We start from the raw sequence: 18,387 nt of genomic DNA, 5'->3' as shown, positions 1-18,387 counted from the left end.
GAAGAGGAGGGGGAGGAGAAAGGTAAGGAGGAAGAGGAAGAAGAGGAGGGGGAGGAGGAAGAAGAGGAGGGGAGGAGGAAGGTAAGGAGGGGGAGGGGGAAGGTGAGGAGGAGGGGGAGGAAGAGAAGGGGGAGGAGGAAGGTAAGGAGGGGGAGGAGGAGAGAAGGGGAGGGGGAGGAGGAAGGTGAGAAGGAAGGTGGGGAGTCGGAGTCGGACCGCCCTGAGCGCGCAGCGGGGCGGCAGCCTGGTCTGTGGAGGCGGGGACCGCCGAGCTGGGGGCCGGGCTCACCTGGGGCCCACGTGACGCGTCCGGGGGGTCCCGCGACACGCCCCGTCCCTCCCTCCCTCCCTCCCTCCCTCCGTCGGTCGGTGGGTCGGTCGGTGGGTCCCCCCCTCCCCCCCCCGCCGCCGGGCCGAGGTTTGCTTCGAGGAGGGCTGCAGCGAGCGGCAGCATGTCGGCCGGGCCGGGCCCCCTGTCCCCGCCCGCGCCCAGCCCCGCCGTGGCCTTCCCGGCGCCCAGGATCACCCTGCCCGTGGGCACCCCCATCCTCAGGACCTATTCGGGCGCCTTCGTCTGCCTGGAGATCGTAAGTGCCCGCGGGAGGGGACCCCCCCCCCCCAGGTGCCCCCCTCTGCCGCACCATCACCACCACCCCCTCCTCCTCCTCCTCCTCCTCCTTTCCCTTCCCTCCCTCCCTCTCTGCCCACCCCCTCTGCCCTCCCAGCGTGGCCCAGTGGCCAGAGCAGGGGCCTGGCAGCGCGTGGGTTAATAATAATAATGATGGCATTTGTTAAGCGCTTACTATGTGCGAAGCACTGTTCTAAGCCCCGGGCCGGGGGGGGTGGGGGGAATACAAGGTGATCAGGTTGTCCCACGTGGGGCTCACAGTCTTCATCCCCATTTTCCAGATGAGGGAACTGAAGCTCAGAGAAGTTAAGTGACTTGCCCAAGGTCACACAGCTGGCAAGTGGCGGAGCCGGGATTCGAACCCATGACCTCTGGCTCCCAAGCCCGGGCTGTTTCCACTGAGCCTCACTGGTTAATAATAATAATAATTTTGGTATTTGTTAAGCGCTTACTATGTGCAAAGCACTGTTCTAAGCGCCGGGGAGGATACAAGGTGATTAGGTTGTCCCATGTGGGGCTCACAATCTTCATCCCCATTTTACAGATGAGGTAACTGAGGCACAGAGAAATGAAGTGACTTGCTCAAAGTCACCCAGCTGACAAGCGGCAGAGCCGGGATTTGAACCCATGACCTTTGACTCCCAAGCCCGTGCTCTTTCCACTGAGCCACGCGGGTTCTGATCCCGACCCCGCCAGAGGTCATGGGTTCGAATCCTCTGGCAAAGTCCCTTCGCTTCTCTGGGCCCCAGTCGCCTCATCTGGAAAATGGGGATTAAGACTGTGAGCCCCCCTGTGGGACATCCTGATCACCTTGTAGCCTTCCCAGCGCTTAGAACTGTGCTTTGCACATAGTAAGCGCTTAACAAATGCCATCATCATCATCATCTGGAAAAGGGGGATGGAGACTGGGAGCCCCACGTGGGACAGGGATTGGGTCCAACCCCATTTGCTTGTACGCTTCGTGAGCCCGGTGTTGGGTAGGGACCATGTTGCCGACTTGTACTTCCCAAGCGCCTAGTACACTGCTCTGCACACAGTAAGCGCTCAATAAATACGATTGAATGAATGAATGAATGCGGTGCCGGGAACCTAGTAAGCCCTTAACAATTACCATCATCATTATCATCACCGTTATTATTATCAACAGGTTGTGCCACCTACCTCCTAACCCTTCCTCTCCCACTTCCTCTCCCCCTCCTCTCCCTTCCCACCTCATCTGCCTTCCCATCAACAGGCTGTGCCACCTACCTCCCAACCTTTCTTTCTTCCTCCTCCTCCTCTTCGCCTTCTTCCTCCCTCTCCCCCTTGGGCACCCATGCCCCTTCCCTCCTCCGCCCCCGCATCCCCCCACCTTGGGGCTGGCCTGTGGGGACCCTGTCCTCCATTGCCCCCTCCCCTTCCACCCTCCCCATCCCCCAGCACCTGGTGGGTAATAATAATAATAATAATAATAATAATAATATTAAGCGCTTACGATGTGCCAAGCACTGTTCTGAGCGCTGAGGTAGATACAAGGTTGTCCCAACCGAGCCCAGAAGAATTCAGCCAGGCAGGCTATCTGGAGGGGGCTGGAGGATGGGGCTCTTCCAGCGCTTAGAACAGTGTTTTGCACATAGTAAGCGCTTAATAAATGCCATTATTATTATTATTATTATTTTCTTGGGGGCTGGGGAAGGGAAGTTGGGTTTCATTGGAAGGGTCCATCATCCATGAGAGAAGGGCAGTGAGCAACATGCCATTCTGTGAGCTGGGAACTGAGCCCCCGGGGTCCAGTGACCAGCAGCCACGGGGCAGAAGAGGTGGTCATGCCCTCTCCCTCCCTGTCACCCCTGCCATCCTTTCCGGGGTGGGAGGAGGGAGGAGCAAGGAGGAGGCTTTGAGGGGGAATTGACTCTGTGCCCCCCGCCAAATTTGGACCCCGGACTCTGGCAGGTGGAGGTAGGGAAATCCTCCTGGCCCCTCCTCACCTTGTCGACATTTCCAGCCCCTTGGAGAGAACTGTCATTTTCTAGCACCCAGAGCTTTTAAAGTTTGTCCCAGCCTTGGAACAGAGGTGTGAACTATAAATTAGTCTATTGCTAGTGGTGGAAACAGAGTTGAGCCCGTTGTTGGGCAGGGATTGTCTCCATTTGCTTCTGAATTGTACTTTCCAAGCATTTAGCACAGTACTCTGCACACAGTAAGTGCTCAATAAATACGATTAATTGAATTAACGAATGAATGAAGAGTACCAGGGCCGCAACAAATCTTTTTCAGGCTAGCTCAACAGTGGCCGTGAGTCTGGGGACAGTACTTGTCCCTCCTGTCAGTGTGTTCAGAGCCTGGATTTGGGAGCTTTCATGCCATCATCATCAATCATCATCAATCGTATTTATTGAGCACTTACTGTGTGCAGAGCACTGTACTAAGCGCTTCTGTGCTGTGCTGGAAGGGGAGAGGGTTTGGTGTTCCCACCCAAGCTGGCTGCTGAGTCGAATTCAGATTTGAGCCGGACGCCAGTAATAGGACTCTCAGGGCCTTGGATGGGAGCCCAGGCTGTGCCATGTTTCCATGGGATCCATGGAAAGTGAACCACGGCAAGGGGAGACCAGACCGAGTTTGGAGTCTGAGCGGGAGACACAAAAGGGTTAGGGGGTGGAAGGCAAAAAGGGACTGGGATTATTTAGCCCGGGCAAGATGAGATGGGGAGCCGTCTTCAAACGAATCTTCCAATATGTGAGGGATGGGACCTCACCGTTCCTCATCTCCAGTGAGGATGGTACTAAATGTAAGAGATTTATTATGGTAAATTAGCAATAACTTCAGTTTATACAGTACTTTTAATTTTCCAAAGCAAGTTTGATAGTCTCTCATTTTGTCCTCACACCAGCCTTACAAAGTAGGAGGCAGGCCACTTCCCTGCTTGTGTGGCCTTGGGCCAGTCACTTAACTTCTCTGCACTTTATTAATAATAATAATAACAATAATAGTAATTATGACATTTGCTAACCACTTACTATGTTCCAGGCACTGTACTGTGAGCCCATTGTTGGGATTTTATCTATTTGTTGCTGAATTGTGCTTTCCAAGCACTTAGTACGGTAACTGCACACAGTAAGCGCTCAATAAATATGATTGAATGAATGAAGGGATACAAGCAAATCGGGTTGGACACGGTCCATGTTTCATGTGCTGTTTCTGTGTTTCCTCACTTGTAATTTAGGGGTTAGATACCAGTTCTCCCCCCTCCTTAGACTGTGAGCCCATGTGGGACTGAGATTGTATCTGACCTGATGATCTTGTATCTACCCCAGCACTTATTGCAGTGTTCAGCACATAATATGCGCTTAACAAATGCCATTATTTTGTGGTGATGATGATGATGAAGAGGCAGGTGGCATAATCCCTATTTTCCAATGTAGATAGTAAGGCACAGAGAAGGTAAGGGCCCGAAGTCTTATAGCAAGGCAGAAGCAGCATGGTATAGTGGATAGAGCGTGGGCCTGGGAACCAGAAGGTCACGGATTCTGATCCCGGATCCACCACTTTTCTGCTGTGTGATCTTGGCCAAGTCACTTTACTTCTCTGGGCCTCAGTTACCTCATCTGTAAAATGGGGATTGAGACTGTGAGCCCCACATGGGACAAGGAACGTGTCCAACCTGATTTGCTTGTATGCACCCCCACGCTTAGTACTGTGCCTGGCACAAAATAAGCACTTAAAAAAAATCATTATGATTATTGAACCCAGTCCTCAGCTTCCTGGACCATATGCTATGCTGTAGACTACACTGCCTCCCTTGGATTGCACTGATGATTTAATTTACATCTAAAGAAGGCCTTATTTTAGGTGAGGGGGGGTTGAAACCTTGAAATGTGTTACCTAAGAAAATTGGAATGTTCTTCTCTGGGGGTTTTTAAAGAACAGAGAGACTACTTAGAGAAGCAGCATGCCTCAATGGTAAGAGCACCGGCTTTGGAGTCAGAGGTCATGGATTCAAATCCTGGCTCCGCCACTTGTCAGCTGTGTGACTTTGGGCAAGTCACTTCACTTCTCTGTGCCTCAGTTACCTCATCTGTAAAATGGGGATTAAGACTGTGAACCCCACGTGGGACAACCTGATCACCTTGTAACCTCCCCAGCTCTTAGAACAGTGCTTTGCACATAGTAAGCCCTTAATAAATGCCATCATTATTATTACTGGTTTGGAATGACTTAGATGGGCTTCTGACTGAAAGTGGTGGGCAGGGGGAGGCGGGGAGGTGGAGGGGGACACAGCACACCCTGCCCAGTTGATAACTTGATATGAGGCCTCATGTGCATATGGCTGTAGTTCTATTTGTTCTGACGATTTTGACACCTGTCTACATTCATTCATTCATTCAATCGTATTTATTGAGCGCTTACTGTGTGCAGAGCACCGTACTAAGCGCTTGGGAAGTAGAAGTTGACATGTTTTGTTTTGTTGTCCATCTCCCCCTTCTAGACTGTGAGCCCGTTGTTGGGTAGGGACCGTCTCTGTATGTTGCCGACTTGTACTTTCCAAGCGCTTAGTACACTGTTCTGCACACAGTAAGGGCTCAATAAATAAATGCATACAATAAACAAATAAATAAAGGGAGCAGCGTGGCTCAGTGGAAAGAGCACGGGCTTGGGAGTCAGGGGTCATGGGTTCTAATCCCGGATCCACCACTTGTCAGTTGTGTGGCTTTGGGCAAGTCACTTCACTTCTCTGTGCTTCAGTTCCCTCATCTGTAAAATGGGGATGAAGACTGTGAGCCCCACATGGGACATCTTGATCACCTTGTAACCTCCCCAGTGCTTAGAACAGTGCTTTGCACATAGTAAGTGCTTAACAAATGATATTGTTATTATTATTAATAATAATAATACTAAATATGATTGAATGAATTAATTAATTAGTCCACAGATTTTTGGGGGGGGCGAAGGTGTAACAGGAAAGGCATTTATCAGTCCATCAGTAGTATTTGTTGAGCACTTACTGTGTACAGAGCACATTGGAAAAGTACGAAAGAATAAAAGTGGTAGACGTGATTCCAGCCTACAAGGAGCTTCCAGTCTACAGGGGGAATAATGATGATGATGATGATGATTGTGACATTTTGCCCAAAGGTGTTTGGACATTATTTCCCTCATTTTAATCCTCTCAGCATTCCTGTGAGGAGGTCAAAAGAGGCAAGGAAAATTATCCCCACTTTGAGGGTGATGAAACTGAGGCCCTTGAGGGTCACTAATCTGAGATTGTTGTGGGCAGGGAATGTGTCTACCAGATCTGTTGTGCTTAGTACTTAGTAAGTGCTTAGTGCTTAGTAAGTCCATTCATTCATTCAATCATATTTATTGAGTGCTTACTATGTGCAGAGCACTGTACTAAGCGCTTGGGAAGTACAAGTTGGCAACATATAGAGATGGTCTCTACCCAACAACGGGCTCACAGTCTAGAAGGGGGAGATAGACAACAAAGCAAAACATGTGGACAGGTGTCAAGTCATCAGAATAAATAGAAGTAAAGCTAGATGCACATCATTAACAAAATAAATAGAATAGTAAATATGTACAAGTAAAAAATAGAGTAATAAATCTGTAAAAACATGTATACAGATGCTGTGGGGAGGGGAAGGAGGTAGGGTTGGGGGGATGGGGAGGAGGAAAGGAAAACGGGGCTCAGTCTGGGAAGGCCTCCTGGAGGAGGTGAGCTCTCAGTAGGGCTCTGAAGGGAGGACGAGAGCTAGCTTGAAGGGAGGAAGCTTTGAAGAGAGGAAGAGAGCTAAGTCCAAGTGCTTAGTAAGTGTTCTGCACACAGTAAGCGTTCAGTAAATACGATTGAATGATGAATGATGGACTGATCATCCCAACAGGGCTATGTTGGGATGAGGGCCCAGGCCCCTATGGGACCTTTTGTCCCCCTGCCTGGAATCTCATCCTCGCCCCAACCAATACCTTTGTAAAAGTCCTGGCCCCTCTTGGCAAGTAGGACTTCAGAAGGGTAGAAAAGCAGGGTCACACAGGCAACAGCCTCTGCCCTCTCTGCCTTCCCCCCTCCCCAACCACCCCACTGCCTCTCCCACCTAGTAGCAGCAGCCCAACATCAAAGGAGCAGGGTCCCTTAGGAAGCAGCATGGCCTAGCATCCACTAGAACACGGATCTGGGAGTAAGAAAGACCTGGGTTCTAATTTTGGCACTGCTACTTGTCTACTGTGTGACTTGGGACAAGTCACTTCACTTCTCTGTGCTTCAGTTGCCTCATCTGCAAAATGGGAATTGAGACTGTGAGTCTCACGTGGGACAAGGACTGTGTCCAACCCGATTTGCCTGTATCCACCCCAGCGCTTAGTATGACTCCTGGCACATAGTAAGTGCTTAACAAATGCCATCATTACAGCGCTTAGTACAGTGCCTGGCATATAGTAAGTGCTTAACAAATACCATAATTATTATTATGATTATGATTATTATTAATAGCTTGCATCTACCCCAGCGTTTAGAGCAGTGCTTGACAGATAGTAAATGCGTAACAAATACCATCATCACTTAGGTCACAGATCATTGCCCCCAGTTAGCTTTGGGAAAGGATGGTTAGTAATCGATCATCTGTTCCAACCCAGAAGGACCTGGGTTCTAATCCTGACTCTGCCATTTGTCTGCTGTGTGACCTTGGACAAATCACTTCATTATCTCATCTGTAAAATGGGGATTGAGACTGTGAGCCCTATGTAGGACAGGGACTGCGTTCAACCCAATTTGCTTGTATCCACCCTAGCGTTTAGTACAGTGCCTGGCATATGGTAAGCGCTTAACAAATACCATAATTATTAATAGACGAGATCACCGCCGCAGCTCCCTTCAGTTTTTTTGACCCTTAATTTAAAATCCAGCCTGGGCACTGGAAATTGGTTTTAGAATGCAGAAACAATGGCAAAACCCAACCTATTGGAGCCCAATCTGACCATCCCCCAGTGCCAGGATGCTCAGAGATTCCCGCTAAATGGCTCATTGTGTCGCCACGCAGCCGCTCAAAGGAATGCTTGGCCACAAACGTCTATGAACGTGCTAGCCTGGCAGCACGTAGACCACGGAACGTGTGCAGGCTCATGTGTGCACACCCTGCTCCCTTCCATTCATGCCCAGAAGCAGGTCCAAGGACTTGAGTGTCCCAAAGATGGAGTTTTTAACAGGAGAAGTGAGTCACGGTTAAAACCTGACTCAGTTGTTCATGGGAAGCAAGGAGTGTGGAACTGCTTCGATGTAGACCGAAAGGTGAAAGGCAGAGAGTTCACAGAAATGGGGCGAAGATGTTGGTGTTTTGGAAAAATCAAAGAGCAAAATTCATTCATCGCGACATTACATTAAAATAATTCAAAATAAAGAAAAGCTTCATGTTCACCACTCACATGCAGCTGTTTGAGGAGTGACAGTGTGACCCTCCTGCTGCAGTGTTGTCCGTTTTCTCCAACTCCCCCTAAACAGGTTGGTTCCCACAAACGCCACTGGTCTAGCCACCAGTTAGGTCCTGAGTGATGACTGGTCAGAAACTCCTCCCATGGCACTCTCACATCCAGCCTTCCCCACCGTGGTTCCTAGGCTCTCCCCTTTAGTCATCCCCCCTCTTCCCACCACCAAATCCTCCGTCTCTTACTCTGCCTCACCAGAACTCAGTGAAGCAGAAACAGATTCCAAGAGGAATTGGCCAGTGTCCAAATTGGAAAACTGGCAGGCCTTCACCTAGCTCATTTGGCTTGTGAGCATGCGCCTGGGAGTCAGAAGATCATGGGTTCTAATCCCGGCTGTGCCACTTGTCTGCTGTGTGACCTTGGGCAAGTTACTTTAATTCTCTGGACCTCAGTTCCCTCATCTGTAAAATGGAGGTTAAGATGGTGAGCCCTATGTGGGACAGGGCTCCCTTCAAAGCCCTACTGAGAGCTCACCTCCTCCAGAAGGCCTTCCCAGACTGAGCCCCCTCCTTCCTCTCCCCATCCCCCCCCGCCTTACCTCCTTCCCCTCCCCACAGCACCTATATATATGTATATATGTTTGTACATATTTATTACTCTATTGATTTTATTTGTACGTATTTATTCTATTTATTTTGTTAATATGTTTTGTTTTGTTCTCTGTCTTCCCCTTCTAGACTGTGAGCCCGCTGTTGGGTAGGGACCGTCTCTATATGTTGCCAACTTGTACTTCCCAAGCGCTTAGTACAGTGCTCTGCACACAGTAAGCGCTCAATAAATATGATTGAATGAATGAACGAACAGGGCCTTTGTCCAACCTGATTATCTTGTATCTACTCCAGCACTTAGAACAGTGCATGGCACATAGTAAGCACTTAACAAATATCATAGTTATTATTATTCTCTCAAGTGCTTAGTATAGTGCTCTACTCATGGTAAGCAATCAGTAAATAATTGATTGATTCATTCATTCAATTGTATTCATTGAGCACTTACTGTGCGTGGCTCAGTGGAAAGAGCTTGGGAGTCTCTAAACACGGCTCCACCATATATCTGCCGTGTGACCTTGGGCAAGTCACTTAATTTCTCTGAGCCTCAGTTACCTCATCTGTAAAATGGGGATTAAGACTGTGAGCCCCACGTGGGACAACCTGATCACCTTGTATCCCCCCCAGCGCTTAGAACAGTGCTTTGCATATAGTAAGTGGTTAACAAATACCATCATTATTATTATTATTAATTGATTGATCATTTTTTTCAAGGACATGTGTTTCATCTAGCACCCCAGACTTAAAGAAAAACAAATCAGAGACTGCATCAGCTCCTCGTAAAAGTTTTTGGGTTCATTGAATAAAAAAAAGAAAGCACCCTTCTCCCACAGTGCTTCCTGAGAGCAAGTTTTCCAGCTGAAAGACTAGAACTGCTTTAAAGCCTAAAGTAACAGAGGGAAACCACGTTATGTGACTGCCTGGCTGACAGAGTGACCTATGTCCTCCTGTCAGCCTCCGTGAATCGCTTGTGCTAGTTGGCGGTTCCCACAGAAGGCTATGAGCCAGCTAGGGTGACGCGGAAATGTGCCCGCAAATCCTTGAACTAGGCTGTGTCCTAAACACTGCAGAGTTGTGGTAAACAGAAAACCTGGGAGGCAGGGACGATGGAGGAGGAGTTGGGGAGGGAAGGAGGGTGAGGAAAGAGAGACAGAGAGACAAAGAGAGCGCGAGAGGTGGGTTGGCCCGAGTTTCAGAACTAGGGGTGGAGAGTAGGAGGTGACAGGAATGTGGGGTTTCAAGAGGTGCTGTGGAGGTGACATTCCTTCTGCTAACTCCTGAGGCAATGTGAGTAGAAAGAGGATCATAAGCTCCCCAAGCCATCGTAGCTCTCATTCGGACTGTAATTTATGTCCAGAATGGGCAGTTTTGATTGTGGTGACCGGTCAGGTGGTCAGCTACGAACGCAGTTGTGCCTGGCCTCTTGTGCAGAGTTGCCTCAGGTCTAAGCAAACCCCGGCATCCTATTTCGGTGGTTTGAAGTTAGTGCTTTTTCTTTTGTATTGGAGATGTCTCTTCCTTTGGAAAGTAAATGTGTGGCCCTAAAGAGAAAGTTAATAACTAAGATTAAGCTTCTGAGGAGTAGGAGAGAGCTATGTACTGAGTGACATTTCAATGACGTGCCTACAGGGTGAAGAGTACAGTTTGGCCTGTAATCTTTATAGACAAGGGAACTTATCTATTAGCTCTGTTGTACTCTCCCAAGTGTTTAATACAGTGCTCTGCTCACAGAAAGCGTTCAATAAATACCACTGATGATTGTAACAGGGAGAGATTGGAGGTAGGGAGGCCAGAGAGGAATCTGATGGAATAACCTAGCCTTAATGATGATGATAATACTAATTCTGGTATTTGTTCAGAGTTTACTATGTGCTGGGCACTGTACTAAGCACTGGGTGGATACAAGCAAATGGGGTTGGACATGGTCCTTGTCCAACATGGGACTCAATCTCAATCCCCATTTTACAGATGAGGTAACTGGGCCACAGAGAAGTGAAGTGATTTGCCCAGAGTCACACGGGACACACTTGTATATACGTATCTATGTTTGTATGTATTTATTACTCTATTTATTTTATTTGTACATGGTTACTCTATTTTATTTTGTTAATATGTTTTGTTTTGTTCTCTGTCTCCCCCGTCTAGACTGTGAGCCCACTGTTGGGTAGGGACCGCCTCTAGATGTTGCCAACTTGGACTTCCCAAGCACTTAGTACAGTGCTCTGCACACAGTAAGTGCTCAATAAATACGATTGAATGAATGAATGAATGACGTGGTGGAGCCGGAATTAGAACCCATGACCTTCTGACTCCTAGGCCCATGCTCTATCCACGATGCCTTGCTGCCTTGATATAATAATAATAATTTTAGTATTTAAGCTCTTACTATGTGCCAAGCACTTTTCTAAGCGCTGGGGGAGATACAAGGTAATCACGTTGCCCCATGTGGGGCTCACAGTCTTAATCCCCATTTTCCAGATGAGGTAACTGAGGCCCAGAGAAGTTAGGTGACTTGCCCAAAGTCACACTGCTGAGAAGTGGCAGAGTCAGGATTAGAACCCATGACCTCCGACTCCCAAGCCCACGCTCTTTCCACTGAGCCACTTGCTTCTCTAACTACGATGGCAGCTTTTTGAAGAGGAAGGAGCTGGTCTAGAGGATTTTGTGAAGGGAGAACTAGCAGGTTTGGGCTGTAGACAGAATGTGTCGACCAATGGGATTTATTGAGCACATACTGTGTGCAGAGCACTGTACTAAGCGCTTGGGAGAGTACAATCCAGCAGAGTTGGCAGACATGATCCCTACCCATGAGGAACTTACAGTCAAGAGGGGAGGTAGACATTAAAAGAAATTATGGCTATTGATGTAAGTGTTGGGGGATGCTGAGGTTGGGCTGAATATCAAATGCTTAAAGGTGCAGATCCTTTATATGCAGATGATGCAGAAAGGGAAAAAAGGGGTTAATCAGGGAAGACCTTTTGGAGGAGAGTTCCTCTTTCAAGTGCTTAATACTATACTCCACATGCAGGAGGCCCTCGAAAAATAACTTTGACTGAAAGCGAGCAAGGAGTCAGAAGGACCTGGGTTCTAATCCTGCCTTTTCCACTTGCTTGCTCTGTGACCTCTGTGCCTGTTACCTCATCTGTAAAATGGGGATTAAGACTGTAAACCACACCTTGATTAGCTCCCATCTGTCCCACCACTTACTATAGTGCCTGGTTTATTATATGCACTTAACAAATACCATAAAAAAAATCATCAAGGTTGCAGGCTTCTGGAGGATGGCGATGGTGATGATATAAACAAAGAAGGGAGAATTAGGAGGAGTGCTTTTAGGGAATAAGATGAGTAGTTCTGTTTCAGACATGTTGAGTGTGAGGTGCTGGCAGGAAGCAGCAAGGCCTAGTCAATTCAATTATTGAGCGCTTACTGTGTGCAAAGCACTGTACTAAGCACTTGGGAGATACAATATAACATCTGGCACATTCCCAGTGGAAAGAGACTGGCCTGCGAGTCAGAGTACCATCGCCAGTTTTTTCCCGGCTCCCTCTCCCTTCTGTGTCGTTTATGCACTTGGATCTGTGACCTTTGGGCATCTGACATTGCCTCACCCTTAGCCCCAAAGCATTTATGTGCATATCTATAAATTTTATATTCTAAATGATTTATTTCTACTAGCATCTGTCTCCCCCATAGACTGTAAGCTCATTTGTCTACCAACTCTGTCGTATTGTACTCTCCCAAGCATTTAGGACAGTGCTCTGGGACTGGGTTCTAATTCCGCTTCTGCATTTCTGTGTGACTTTGGGCAGTCACTTAACTTCTCTGTGTGTGTTTCACATCTGTACTATTAAAAACTTGTTCTCCCTCCTGCTGAGATCTGGCACTCCAGTCGGGACAGGGACAATGTCTGACCTGAGTATCTTGTTTCTGCCCCGGGGCTTAGAACAGTGCTTAGCACGTAATAATTGCTTAACAAATATGATTATCATTATTATTATCCAATCAATGGTATTAAGCACTTACTGTGTGCAGAGCACTGTCCTAAGCACTTGGGAGAGTACAATACAGTGGGTAGCCATGATCTGTGCTCTCGAGAAGCTAATAGTTTAACATCTCCAAGTGGAGAGGTCTCGGAGAGCATAGGAGCTGTGGAATTGAAGCTCCCCCCCTCTTTCTCCTCCTCCCCCCCACCCCCCCGCCTTACCTCCTTCCCCTCCCCACAGCACCTGTATATATGTATATATGTTTGTACGTATTTATTACTCTATTTTATTTGTACATATTTATTCTATTTATTTTATTTTTCTTAATATGTTTTGTTGTCTGTCCCCCCTCCTTCTAGACTGTGAGCCCACTGTTGGGTAGGGACCGACTCTATATGTTGCCAACTTGTACTTCCCAAGCGCTTAGTACAGTGCTCTGCACACAGTAAGCGCTCAATAAATATGATTGATAAATGAATGAATGAATGAAGGGTAAATGAGAGTTCTATACAGAGGGGATAGTTGGAGCAGCAGGAACAGATGAACTTCCAGAGAAGCGGGTATGTAGTGTGGGAAGACCAGAGGACCTAGAACAAAGGCTTGAGGAAAACCCACAGAAGAGGAGCCAGCAAGCAAAGCTGAAAAGGAACATTCAAAGAGGTCCAAACTGTCTGGCTTATTGGAAATCAATCAGTCATACTTCAGAGCATGGTCCTCAGAGTCAGATGATCTGGTTTTAATCCCAGCTTTGCCAGTTGTCTCTTGTGTGACCTTGGGCAAGTTATTTAACATCTCCATGCTTCAGTTACCTCATCTGTAAAATATGGATTAAATTCTACTCCCTCATACTAAGACTGGTGAGCTTCATGAGGGACAGGAACTGTGTCTGACCTGATGATCTTGTATCTACAGATATCACTAGTATTATCATTATCTTTCGGAGGACAATGAAATCAGTACTTGTCCACAGAACTTTAGTCTCTGAGTGTGTCAAAATGGAGGGACTGGTCCCCAGCATCAAAGGCAGGTAACCTTCTCACTGTACCTTGTTCTTGTCTATCTCACTGCCAACCTCTCGCCCACATCCTGCCTCTGTCCTGAAACGTCCTCCCTCCTCAAATCTAACTGATAATTACTTTCCCCTGCGTCAAACCCTTATTGAAGGCACATCTCCAAGAGGCCTTCCCTTCCCTTCCACTTCTCCGTCTCCCTTCTGTGTCACCTGACTTGTTCCCTTTATTCATCCCCCCTTCCAGTCCCACAGCACTTTTGTGCATATCTGTCATTTATTTATTGATACTAATGACTTGACAGCCCAAGACAAGACAATGTCTGGCTCTCCCTCTAGACTGTAAGTAAGCTCAATGTGGGCAGGGAATGTGCCTGTTACATTGTTATACTGTACTGTCCCAAGCTCTTAGTACAGTGCTCTGCACATAGTAAGCACTCATTAAATACGATTGACTGACTGAGAAGTTGAGGAGGATTAAGACAAAATAGAGCCCAGTGGACTTGCCTATGAGGAGATCAGCGTTGACCTTGGAGAGTGAAGTATTGGTGGAATGAAGCAGGTCAAGAAGAGATTAGGTGGAGAGGAAATAATAATAATAATAACAATAATAATAATAATAATAGCATTTATTAAGCGCTTACTATGTGCAAAGCACTGTTCTAAGCGCTGGGGAGGTTACAAAGGTGATCAGATTGTCCCTCGTGGGGCTCACAGTCTTAAAAGCCAGGGTTTTATAGGAACCAATGAAAGTCAGCTGCACGTCCACTAAGGTACCTGTCTATCCATGGATGGATTATCTACCTCTGGATTAAAAATTGAACCTGAAATATGGGTCTGTATAAGAGTCTGCCATATATATACACCTACAAGGTCACACTGAGAGGCAGGCAATCAATCAATCAATCACATTTATTGAGCACTTACTGGTTGCAGAGCACTGTGCTAAGCGCTTGGGAAGTACAAGTTGGCAACACATAGAGACAGTCTCTACCCAACAGTGGGCTCACAGTCTAGAAGGGGGAAACAGAGAACAAAACAAAACATATTAACAAAATAAAATAAATAGAATAGATATGTACAAGTAAAATAGAGTAATAAATACGTACAAACATATATACATATATACAGGTGCTGTGGGGAAGGGAAGGAGGTAAGGCGGGGGGGTGGAGAGGGGCAGGAGGGGGAGAGGAAGGAGGGGGCTCAGTCTGGGAAGGCCTCCTGGAATACGTGAGCTCTCAGTAGGGCCTTGAAGGGAGGAAGAGAGCTAGCTTGGTGGATGTGGGGAGGGAGGGCATTCCAGGCCAGGGGGATGATGTGGGCCGGGAGTCGACGACGGGACAGGTGAGAACGAGGCCTAACGATGAGGAGATTAGCGGCAGAGGAGCGGAGGGTGCAGGCTGGGCTGGAGAAGGAGAGAAGGGAGGTGAGGTAGGAGGGGGCGAGGTGATGGAGAGCCTTGAAGCCGAGGGTGAGGAGTTTCTGCCTGATGTGTAGGTTGATTGGTAGCCACTGGAGATTTTTGAGGAGGGGAGTAACATGCCCAGAGTGTTTCTGGACAAAGACAATTCGGGCAGCGGCGTGAAGTATGGATTGAAGTGGCGAGAGACAAGAGGATGGGAGATCGGAGAGGAGGCTGATACAGTAGTCCAGACGGGACAGGATGAGAGCTTGAACGAGCAGGGTAGCAGTTTGGATGGAGAGAAAAGGGCGGATCTTGGCAATGTTGCGGAGCTGAGACCGGCAGGTTTTGGTGACGGCTTGGATGTGAGGGGTGAGAGCGGAGTCGAGGATGACACCAAGGTTGCGGGCTTGTGAGATGGGAAGGATGGTAGTGCCGTCAACAGTGATGGGAAAGTCAGGGAGAGGGCAGGGTCATATCTACTCCACTTTTTTGGAGAAACTAAAGTAGAACTTGACTAGAACTCTCCATTGTAACATGATTACTTTGCTACTACACTGTGTGCAGTTTAGCCCTAAAAGTGTTTCAGAAGACTCAGTCCTTTTAGAGTGGAAGCGTCAAAGGGTACTGCTCGAGAACCAATCAATCAATCAGTGGCATTGATTAAACACTTACTGTAAGCATGCCCTGTACTAAGCACTTGGAGAAGACAGTGGAACGACATTGGCATGTTAAACGTGCATTCATTCATTCATTATCATATTTATTGAGTACTTACTGAGTATAGAGCAGTGTACTAGGTGCTTGGGAGAATATGATATAACAATAGACACATTTCCTGGCCACAATGAGCTTACAGTCTAGAGGGGGAGACAAACATTAATATAAATAAATTACAGATCTGTACATAAGTGTTGTGGGGCTGGGAGGGGGGATGAATAAAGAGAGCCGGTCATGGTGAGGCAGAAGGTAGTGAGAGAAGAGGAAGGGAGGGCTTAGTCATGCAGTTCCTGATCCCTATGTAAAATGTCGAAAGGGAAATCAAAGAGAATGTTGCCTACAGAGGTGAATGGAAAGTCCAAGAGAATAAGCAGAGTTGAGAATTCCTTTGAACATGAAGGGAAATTCTTATTTTAGAGGGGCTGTCTTTGAATAAGGCTTTGAAAGGGGGCAGAATAATTGTCTTTTGGATTTGAGCAGGGAGGGTGTTCCTGGCCAGAGGCAGGACATGGGCGAGGTTTTGGCAGAGAGATAGATGAGATCGAGGTACAGTGACATCTCCTGTGCAATATTTGTCAATCAATCATATTTATTGAGCACATACTGTGTGCAGAGCATGATACTATCTGCTTGGGACAGTATAATATAACAATATAACATTTGTAGACACAGTCCCTGCCTACAACAAGCTTAAAACTCCATTTCTCTTCTCTCCTCATCTATCTGCCCACTTCACTGCAGAAGGCAGTGTGGATTCACCCCAGAACTGAGCAAGAGATGTCAAGGTCTAGAGCTGCTTATTCCTGTAGTCACCCCTCTCAGGGTCATTCATTCATTCATTCATTCAGTCAGTCAGTCATATTTATTGAGCACTTACTGTGTGCAGAGCACTGTACTAGGCGCTTGGAAAGTACAGTTCGGCAACAGATAGAGACAATCTCTACCAACAGCGGGCTCACCTGGAGAGTTTCCAGTTACTCTACCAGTCTTGGCTTCGGGAGGGAGAGTCAAGCAGAGGCATATCCATTCCATTCCTAGATAGGGCAGTGGCTAGCAAGTAGAAGGCAATCTGCTGCAAGTCAAAATTCCCCTGTGCTGGGCAGCAGCGGCATGGGTGAGAGTCTAGGGTGGAGACTCAAGTTTACTGTGCGGAAGGAGGCCATGGTAAACCACTTCCGTATTTTTACCAAGAAAACTCTGTGGACACACTACCAGAATGATTGCAGATGGAGAGTGGGGCATTCCGGGAGAGATATGTCCGTGGTGTCGCTATGGGTCAGAGACAACTCGACAGCATAAGACAAGACAATTTCTGCACTCAGAAGTGTGGGTGATGCGCTCATTAGCAAATTAAAGTCTTGTTTCAGTGATCATGTCCAATAGCTATTCTCTAATCATTCATTCAATCGTATTTATTGAGCGCTTATTGTGTGCAGAGCACTATACTAAGCGTTTGGGAAGTACAATTTGGCAACATGGTGGTAGACACGTTCCCTTCCACAATGAGCTTAGAATCTAGAGCTTACAGTAAGCTCCTCGAGGGCAGGGAGTGCTTCCAAGAGCTCTGTGATTTCCCCCTGAAAGCTCCTTCTCCTGACACGGCGCTCTGCCCTCAGGAAGCGCTCAGTAAGTAACACTGATCGGTTGTCTACTTTAGCTTTTGACCTCTGCCTAATCCTCTGGGACAGTAGGGTTCCCCCCATCTCGAACTATCATTGGGACCCCAAAATGAATCCTCTGGGCTGGGGTTAAGGCGACAAGCCTTCCTCAGAAGACTTCCCACGCCCCGTGAACCTCCTTCATAACCAAAAATCTTTGCCACAGAGGCTTTGCTTCGCCCCCCCCCCCCCCAACCCCTAGATTTCTACTCCCTCCTTTTTAATGCTATTTGTTAAGCACTTTTTATCTGTCAAACCCTGTACTAAGCGCTGGGGAAGATACAAAGTAATCAGGTTGGACACAGGCCCTGAACCACGTGGGGCTTACACTCTTAATCTCCATTTTACAGATGAGGTAACTGAGGCACAGAAAAGGTGTGTGACTTGTCCAAGATGACATAGCATCCCCCAGCTCCCTTGGGCTCGGAGGTCTGACATGAGGGAAACCAAACAGCGCAACACGCGTGGTTCTTCTGTGGGGAGGTGCCGCAAGGTTTAGGGGACTGTGCTGGGTGACCATGGGCACCAGCCAATAATTTAGCATTGGTGATATCATGCAGCTCCTGATCCCTATGAAAAATGTTGAAAGGGAAATCAAAGAGAACGTTGCCTACAAAGGTGAATGAAAAGTCCAAGAGAATAAGCAGAGATGAGAATTCCTTTGAACCTGAAGGGAAATTCCTATTTTAATAGAATCCTCAGTTAGAAGACTGAGCCACCAACTGACTTCCAACTAGACCAAGAAAGGATGGATATCTTTTTTTTTAATGGCATTTGTTAAGTGCTTACTATGTGCCAGGCACTGTATTAAGTGCTGGGTAAATACAAGTGAAACATGTTGGCCACAGCCACATAGGGCTCACAGTCTTAATCCCCATTTTACAGATGAGGCAACTGAGGAATAGAGAAGTGAAGAGGCTTGCCCAAGGTCACACAGTAGACGAATGGTGGAGCTGGGATTAGAACTCAGGTCCTTCTGACTTT

At 47.5% G+C, this 18,387-nt stretch overlaps 1 protein-coding gene across 1 annotated transcript in view; it reads left to right on the top strand.

Annotated features, from left to right (window-relative positions):
* The first annotated feature begins 402 nt into the window (after positions 1-402).
* The window catches only part of MAL2 (mal, T cell differentiation protein 2), a 46,009-nt gene continuing 28,024 nt past the window's right edge, over positions 403-18,387 (top strand). Inside the window, exon 1 of the mRNA XM_038745404.1 lies at positions 403-587. Within this exon, the coding sequence (XP_038601332.1) occupies positions 453-587 (135 nt within the window). The 5' untranslated portion in view covers positions 403-452. The remainder of the gene's footprint in view (positions 588-18,387) is intronic.

Source organism: Tachyglossus aculeatus, chromosome 4 (assembly GCF_015852505.1).
Source record: "Tachyglossus aculeatus isolate mTacAcu1 chromosome 4, mTacAcu1.pri, whole genome shotgun sequence".
NCBI classification, from domain to species: Eukaryota; Metazoa; Chordata; class Mammalia; order Monotremata; family Tachyglossidae; genus Tachyglossus; species Tachyglossus aculeatus.
This window is presented reverse-complemented; position numbering and strand designations above follow the sequence as displayed.